A 9,166-nucleotide genomic window follows, 5' to 3' on the forward strand; every position below is an offset into this window, starting at 1 on the left:
TTTATGTGTATGTATATGTGTATGTATTGTGTATATGTATGCATGTATGTGTGTATATATATGTGTATGTGTGTGTACATGTGTATATGTGTGTGCGTGTGTGTGTGTCAAGGCAAGCAGGATGCCTGTCCACTTCTTACATACAATGAGAGTCTTGTAGGACTGCAAGTTTGACATCTCAGAGGCCTGACAGACATGGCCTTCCTCAGGCATCACCAACCTCTGCCCTAAAGTCCCACGTTTTTCAAACAACAGTTTTCTTGAAATATGACTCACATGTCCTTCAATTCCCTCACTTTAAAGTACGTGATTCGGGGCTTTTTAGTCTATTCTCAAAGTTCGCAGATAACTCTCCTTTTCCTGCCAAGTCCATCATTGGCCCTGACAATCCCTAATCATTCTGTCCCTATGGACTGGCTCACTTTGGAGATTTCACAGACAATAGAATCATGTGTTTCATGGTGGGTAGGCTGTCTTAACTGGCTTCTTTCACTTAGCGTGGTGTCTTCACGGTTGCTCCATGCTGCAGCATGAATCCCTTTGTTTCTTTTCCTTGCTGAATACCATTCTACAAATACTCAATAGGTGAGATTATCAAAGAGATCACAAGACTTTTTATTCTATGTAACGTGAAGACAACACATTGCATATATTCAATTCATTCATAGGGAGGAGATCCTTTGTGTGCCTTCCACTTAGGGAAGCATAGGGATGACGCTGTTCCAATCCTTTGTGGACATGCTTTATTCGGACATGTGTTTACACTTCTCCTGGGCAGACCTAGGAGTGAAATCACCCAGCCCTAGTTTTACATACAGTCAAAAGTTTACTGAGGACTCTCTCCATGAAGCCAACATCTGGCTGCTCCTGGGTTGTTTCCAGGGAATTTTATCAATTCAGCCAGACTCCACTCACGGGTGGGTCATCTGGCCCGGCTCCTCCTCTCCTGGGGCCTCGGGTCTTCTCAGTGTTGCACTTGCCAGTGTCGTCTGGACCAGCACAGTGATAAATGCATTCTGCTTTAAAGCAGATACTTCACAAATCATAACTTACAGATGCTCCAAGACTTTCATGTGGGGAAGACAAATGAGAGTTCGGCTGTCTGACTCTGGAGCCGCTGAGGACAGGAAGCCGCAGCCAGGAACCCGACAAAGCCCTGGATATATGTCTCTCCCTGACGAATGCATGAGCAAATGTAACGGCAAAGGAATTTGTACAGGGAGGGGTCTGCCTGTCTTTGCAGACTTCACTCTGCTCGTCCATTCATCTCCAGTCTGTGTCTCCTTGCCAATTAATTCAAATGTTCGTCCGGGTCAGGGAAGACAAGCCTCAGTTCCACACCTCTCCAATACTCCGTGTTCCATCCCACAAGCCTTGGTTGAGGGCCTACTTCCAGCTTGGCGCTCAACAAGGCATCTCTGGAGGGCGGCAGTGTGAGACAGGTTCAAGACAGTAAGATAGGGTGTAACACAGACAAGAAACCTTCACTGAGCTGCCCACATCCTAAGAAGGAGATCAAGAAGTCCTGGCACAATGTGGATGCTTTTTCACTACAGGCTTGTTTACCCATGGAGTGCCCCCCCCCCCGGGCATTCAGGAGCAGGTTACTTGGGGCACAAAGAAGGCAGTTTGTGTCCGGGTGAGGAGCCCCTTGGTCTGAGTCATTAAAATGTCCAAGTAACACCTCGCCATCTCTCTCCAAAGATGCTTCCTATTCTTATCTCCTCACACCCAACTCTGTGAAACGCTCTGTGCTCCACGGTAACACCCCAACACCCTAGGGTTCCCAGGCTTACAATCTTTCCACTACCTGTGTCCAGCTCAGCTTACTTCCAAAGGAGCTACAGACAAGGTTTCTGGGTACAAACACTGGTCTCACTGGTAAAGCTGGATAACGTCCCTCTTCTATAAAATGGAGTGATAAGATGTGTAGGGGGGTGTTCAATAAATCGATACATACCTGGCACACTCCAATACACGAGAAGCACTGATTGCTACGATTATCAATTCTCATTGCCCCCGTCTACCTTACCAGTCTTGCATCCTACTACACGCCAGAATAAACCTCACATCCACAGCACCTGATCTGCTCACCTGCCCCTGGGGTGCTCCCAGTTCCCAGGCTCCTGAAACCCAAATCTAGGGACAGCTTCAGCAGTACGTGGCTCCCCCTCCTCTGAGCTGGTAGAGAATAGCAGCTAAGTACGTCAGCGAAGGAGCACGCGCAGTGTAGGTCTGCCTGTCTGCAGACTTTCTGCTTCCATTCACCCCTTACCAGCCATGCCTTCTGTTGCCAACAAATTCCAATGCTTTCTGAGGTCATGGACGATAATCTATAACCTCTACCCCTCCATCATAGTCCTTCACTCTGAGAATCTGCCCCTGGGAGCATCCTAGAAGACTTGCTTGTCACAGCTCCGCCTCTGCATTCACTTCCGGAATTGCAATAAGAACCCACCTCATAAAAGAGTCAGCCCACACCTGCTCCAGTACCACTGGCCAAGAGGAATGTCCAGAGTCACCAGCTGTGTGACATAAGGAAGATTCTGGATTTCTCCAGCAGCAATGGGTTTCCAAATAGACTTCGGAGATGCCGTCCAGCTGTGACGCTCAACTCTTCACTGGCTGATATGTTATTTTCTCTAAGAGGTGAGGGCCAAATTAGGGAACGAGTCTCTAAAGTTCTAGGCTCAGTATGACATACCTCATGACTTCAAACACATCGGCTGGTGGCAGCTGGGAGGTGGCTCAGTTAATATGTTGTACAGGTAGGAGGACCTGAGTTTGATCCTCAGGTAGGACACGCTCTTGTAACTGAAGCACTAGAGGTAGAGTCAGGTAAGCTCCTGGGGCTGGCCAGCCAATCCACTACTCTGCCAGCTCCAGGGCAGTGAGAGACACCCTCAAACAACAAAGTGAGTAGGTCCAAGGAAACAACACCCAAAGGTTTCCTCCGGTCTCCACAGGTTCACCAAGATGAATGTGTATAGCCACATATGCGCTATACACACAGACATATGAAAGCAAACACACACTTTACATAATTTATCTCTCTCTCCCTCCCTGCCCTCTCTTATATATACTCTCACACACAGAGGCACACACAGAGACAAGCACACTCTCACAAACAGACACACACACAGACATACACACACCTTTCTTACACACACATATTCTCTTAAACACGCGTGTGCACACATACTTTCTCTTACACAGACTCTTACACACACTTTTACATAGTCTTTCTCTCTCACACACACACTTACCTATTATTCTCTCTCTCTCTCTCTCTCACACACACACACACACACACACATATACACTTTCATATTCTCTCTGTCACACACACACATACTCATACACACACACTCATACACACATTCTTACATATTCTCTCTCTCTTTCTCTCTCTCTCTCCCTCCCTGCCCCCCCCTCTCCTGGATGTAACGGCAGGAACAAGTGTTTCTGCCTGGGATCAACTCATTTTAATGAACTAAGCCCCACTGAGCTGTGCTGGTCCCCCCTGAAATGATGACAGCTCCAGGGAGTGGGGTGCCTGACCCAGGAACAGTTTCCTCTGTCTCTTCTAGGAGCCTTACTCACACCTGACTCCACACGGAACATGGTGAATGTGCAACATGGTGAATGTGCGTGGCAGACAGCCTGAAATCTCAGTCATACCATCTAACAGAATCCAGTCACTATTTTCAGGTAGGCTTCACTGTTGCTACTACATGTCCCGGAGAAATGAGGGCCATGTCTTTAGACAAAGAACAGATGTCCCTGAATCAGGTTTCTTCACCTAAGCTCAGTCACTTCGGGTGTGAAAAAGTCACTTAAAATTTATGGGACAGGTTGGGATGACACACTGGCCAAGATCTCTGATACTCTGGAAACTGGGTTTGAAACATACAGGGCAGGCACCTCAGCCCCTGTACCCACACGGAACCAGGTTGGCAGGCCAACTTGTTCATATAGCTCTCAGATGCACAGTTTGCCATTGCTGGGCTGAGGGAACTGCTTTCAGCAAGAGTTTACACTTGTGATATTCACTTTAGTCAAATGCACCCCCAAAAGCTGTTTGCATTTGGGTTCAATTTTTTGTTGTGCTGTGTTATGTTTGTTTTAGCAATACTTTGTGTGCCCTAAAGGTCCAAGGAATTGACTTCCAAAAAGTACATGCCCTAACGATGACCCAGAAGTTCATCCCACAGCCTGCCCAAGCTTCCCCCAAACAAAGGTTGTGCAATAAAGGGGGCCCAAGGTCAACCCTGAAGAAGCACATTCAGATCCTATCTGAGGCAGGCTGACTGTCTTGCCCTCCTATGCCTCTGCCTTACTAATTAATGTAATTACCCTGGCAAAGTGAATAGTTCCTTTGCCCCCCGACCCCCTCTGCAAGATCCAAGGCTAATTGCCCAATGCAACCTGTCTTTCTGACAGCCTTAAAATCTAGATGAAATCATAAATGAGAACACAAAAGACAAACCACCAGGAAGACACACTAGAATGCCTCATTTTCCCCTTTGACACTTGACATTGGTTGCTTCTGCAACTCCCAAAACCCAAGAAGTTGGTACTGTGGGCACTTGCTTTCTAGCTGTGGAAACTGGCACTTCACAGTTAAATAGCTTCCCTAAGTCTCCAAAGCCAATAAGGGCTTGGTCAAGGTTTTGAATGCTGGCCAGGACTCTGAGCCTGTCTGTAAGACTGTCCCAATGTTAGGCTTATTGTCTTGAGCAGCTGTGAGTTCCTGCCTTCCATGCTTAAGCTGTGCCTGTGAGACCACATTTAGGGATGAGGAAAAGGAGAGACCTGAACCATGCAGAAACTTTAGCCAGTTGGCCACAAGCTCCTGACGGTAAGTCTCTTCTCGGCGTTGAGGACAACACCGTGTACGCCTGGTTGAGTTACAATGACTCTCCTCTAAGCAGGACCCTACTTCAGTCAGGAATGCTGTTTTCCAAGCATTTCTTGTTGGTTGATTCAAATTGATACCCAGCACCTGATTCAGGTTATCAGAACAGGTGAGCGCCCCTGCGCCTCTGAGCGCTGCTCTCAAAGGGGCTAGATTAAAGCATCCATCGGAAATTCATCCAAAGGTAGAGCAGGCAGAACAAAGTCAGTGTTTTTCCTAAGCCTCCTCAACGGAAGCTTGGCGGCAAGGGAAGGATGTCACACTAATCTCATCAAATTCTTTGCTGCTCTTGACACTGAGTCACCAGGCACTGAATGGGCAAGCCCAATGCGGACCAATATTTTTGTTTTGTTTTGGGTTGTGGTTCTATTATCTTCTATTCAGCCAGTCGTGGGGAATTTTCCACCTGACAATTCTCATTCTTCACTTGAGCTCGTCTGCCATCTGTGAACAGTGCACTCATCAGAGGAGGATGCAGGTCCCGGGAGGACTTCTTCCCCGCCCCCAGACCTCAGGTTCCTATCAGCTAAAAACAAGAAGGTCTTGCTAACATTCTCAACTTAGCTCTCAAGTCGAAAACAAACCCATGGAGAAGTGAAGCTGTTTGGTAACTGTCAGTTCCTGAGCCTGAATTCTGCTGCCAGCTTCAAAATCTTTACATAATTTTTGAGTAAAACAAGAGATTTTCTGAAATTAATAGCACAATGGGTGAACCAGACAATAACAGCTGACTGGTCTTCCAGAGGAGAAATGAGACTCTGTCGTTCTCTGGGCGCCCCCTAGTGGCCATGAAGCTAAACCCTGGCAGAATGTTTCCAGACACCCATCAAAAGAGGAAGGCAGGCGTCTGCCTACCAATGCTAGTCTAACCCAGCCTGTGGATCAGACAGCTAAAAGAATGCCTCACTGGAAGCCACAATGGAGCTCAGAAGGCAAGCCTATTCCACAAAAACTCCAAGCTCAGCTGAGCTGACTCACAGAACACTTAGGTGTGAGGGTCCCCACCACAGATTCCAGACCCGCCCTCCCCCTCACATTCTCACATCTTCAACCTGCACCTCAGACTGCGTCTGTTTTTCATTATCCTGCTTCCCAACTTCCCAGTGCGATTCTTCAGCAGCTATTAAGACAACAAGGTAAAGGAGCTACACTAAGTTTTTGCTTAGTCAATATCCAGTCTGGGGAATATCACCTCAGAAGAAAAGCGTGAAGGAAGCGTGCTTCTCAGGCTTCCATCGGCAGAGAATACCTTTGCAACCATCCCCACACGACACGCAGAATTGTCAGACTATAAAGCAAAGGGCACCTGCGAGATTGCTCTGCAGCTTGTCATAAGATTCGTGTATGGCAGAGCAGATTATTTTAAGAACACAAACCCCTATCTCCAACTCATTGATAACAGACTTTTTAAAAATGATAAAGCGTGTCAACCTGGGCAGTGAATCTGAAAACTGGAGGCTTATGCAGCTGGTCACATATTTGAGATTACGAGAGCAAACCTTGCTGACCACAGTTTCCACAGAATCGTCTGTATACAAGTATAAAAGAAATAATACCAACACGCTGACAGTTCACTTTGCCCTTCCCTGTAGCCACTGGTTAGGTTTATAAGCAACTGTATCCTCCCTGATTACCCTCAAAACTGCACATGAGAAGCGTAATAGTTTCTGATTTTGGCCCTAAATCGATTAAAATACATCTGATATGCTTTAAATCAAAGAACCATGTACATTTCTGCCATACACCACACAAAGTCTTTCTGCAACAGTCACTTTGAATCGACTGTAGCCACAAGCAGTGTGGATTTCAAGGGCCTGTTCTGCAGAGGGGGAAGACAACAAGCCAAAGCTGGGACAACACTGAGCCCCTGAGGCACCATGGCAGGGCTTCAGCTGTCATGGAGGCGGCTAGCCAGACCACTTGAACAATTTAGTAGTCCTGAAGCCGGAACCTGGTAAGGCAAGCGAGCCTGCTGAAAATCAGCTCTGAATGGCCACCCCTTGCCTGCCCTGGGTACATCATGCTTGCCAGAGGCCGGAATGCAAACTGTCAAAAAAAAAAAAAAACCCTCAGACATTCAATAGTGGCTTTTAGGTTTGATAGGCAGGAGGAGTCTGTCATCTTTTGCAGCAAGAGCAGCATCGGGGTAATCAAGCATCCCAGTGAAAAGATGCAGAGACCTGGGACTGTGGGTAAACGGGAAAGAAGTGAGGGTCCGGAGCAACTACAGAACATAGCGCTTAAGAGTCCAGCTTCACGGCTGGGGATGTAGGTCTTTTTGGAGTTATACAAATAAGGAACTCCCTGGCAAGGAGGTCTGAAGGTGTATCTTCAGGGAAGACCTCATGTTCCCAAAGCTGCAAAATGTTTGCAAATCCTAAACACCAATTTGCTAGCTGGGATAAAAACGAGGGAAGCCCCCAAAATACGTGCAGACAGGATGTAACAAGTGTTTTCGGAGATATACACCTGAGTCACGGGGTGCTGAAAGCGGAGTGAAGACTGTGACTAGGGGGGCTTCAACCGAGACCCCTCATGGTGGTGTGGTGTCCCCAGATCGTCTCCCCCCTCTTGGTCCACCACGGGACTAGCCCGAACCCCTCCAGGGATTTCCCTTACTCACCACTCGGCCTGAAAACCTCTCGGTGGCTCTCTTGACTTTCCCGTAGGTACCTTTGCCCAGGGTCTCTTGCAGCTCATAGCGATGTTTCAAGTTGTGTTTGTGGTGATGTCGCTTCACCCCGTGCGGCTTCCTGGGCTCCACTGGGGCTGCAGTCGCCCCGGCCACCGCCTCCAACGGAGAGCCGGGCAAGCCCGTCTCCACAGCAGGGCCATCCCCTGCCTCGGACACTGCCGCCCCTTCCATGACCAAGCGCGGGGCGAGCCGAGCTGGAGAGGGCAGGACCCAGCACAGGGGCTCGGGGTGGTCCCCGCCGAGGGAAACCAGTGTGCGTTCAAGGTCGCCCCCGCAGCAGCATTGCTGAGACGACCCGACCTGGCTCTGGCTGCCGCTGGGGCACTAGCGGCGGCGGCGACTGCACATCTGGCGTCCCGGGCGCGCACGCTCGGCGCACCGCCCCCTGGCCGGCCGCGGCAATCTGCGGAGCGTCCGGCGAGGTGGCAGCGGTGTCAGGGGAGGCGGTGGTGTTGGCGAGAAGGAGGGGAGAGGGTGGCTCCGCGCGCTGGAGGGGAGTGTTATGTGGGGCGCCGCGCCCCCCGCCCCCGCGCCAGGAGGACGCGCAGACGGGGCGGGGCGAGAGGGGAGCGCGGGGCGGGCGCCCGGGTGTCCCCACCTCCGCGCCTGGCCACCGCTCTGGGAGGGGGCGGGGTGCGTGTCGTCGTTCACTCTTTGTGCAGCGCGGCGCAGGCCGGGGCGGCGGCCAGGCCGCTTTGTCCTCGCCGGGTGGGGACTCAAGATCCCGGGTGGGGTCGAGGTGGAAGGATAGAGGTCGTCAGTGCGCTTATCCCCTCCCTGAGTGTCCCGCACTCACCCTCCGGAGCTACTGCGGGCGGTCCGCAGCTAGCTTGGGCCGATCGGCCTCGGATAAAGCTCCCGGGGCCCCGAGGCCGCAGAGGCGACAACGCATAGAGCCAGGCGCACGCTCTGTGGCCGGGGGCTGCAGCCTCCCGGGCCACTCTTCTTCATATTTGCTATGGTGTGGCCGCCAGGCCCGCGGGAGCTGGGGGAGGCTGGGGAAAGGAGGCCCAGCGGTGTTGGGTTACCGGCGGTGAGTCATGGTCCCCTCCAGCCGCCGAGGCCCTGCAGGTCCCCAGCTCCGGCACGGTCAGGGCTGCGCCTTCCTGGAGTAATCGCGGGAGCCTGGAAAGTCCCCGGGAGGGATGCTTCTCGGGACCCCGGCTCTCTCAGGGAGAAAGGCGGAGTCAAGAACGAAGGGAGGCTCGAAGGAGGAACCCGGCCCTTCGCCAGGGCTCCGATCTCCCGGTGAAGTCCGGGAGTCTGACAGGGACCACCACTGAAGAGATGAAGGGGCCTGGATGGAGCTAGGTCCCCTGAGCTGCCCAGCACCAGTAGGAAGGTACCTTTCTGAGGCGGACGAACCATGGCTCTGTGATAAGCCAGGGCCTAGGCCTACTGAGCAATTCCTTGTCCAAGCCAGAGGCCACTTGGAGGCCTCTTGACCCCCTGAGGCGATGGGAATTTTCCTTTGACAAAAAAGGCCAGATCTCATCCCACCAGGTGAAGGCCAGGCAGGAAGACCGCCCAGCCAAGCTGCCCTGGGTCTCCTA

The 9,166-nt window shown here is 51.1% G+C and overlaps 1 protein-coding gene across 1 annotated transcript in view; it reads right to left on the minus strand.

The window, feature by feature from the left end:
• Nuak1 (NUAK family kinase 1) overlaps positions 1-7,931 on the minus strand; it is a 66,736-nt gene extending 58,805 nt beyond the window's left edge. The window contains exon 1 of the mRNA XM_028776977.1: positions 7,542-7,931. Within this exon, the coding sequence (XP_028632810.1) occupies positions 7,542-7,784 (243 nt within the window). The 5' untranslated portion in view covers positions 7,785-7,931. The remainder of the gene's footprint in view (positions 1-7,541) is intronic.
• Between the last annotated feature and the right edge of the window lie 1,235 nt (positions 7,932-9,166).

The sequence above is a fragment of the Grammomys surdaster genome, unplaced genomic scaffold (assembly GCF_004785775.1).
Source record: "Grammomys surdaster isolate TR1022 unplaced genomic scaffold, NIH_TR_1.0 275, whole genome shotgun sequence".
Lineage (NCBI taxonomy): Eukaryota > Metazoa > Chordata > Mammalia > Rodentia > Muridae > Grammomys > Grammomys surdaster.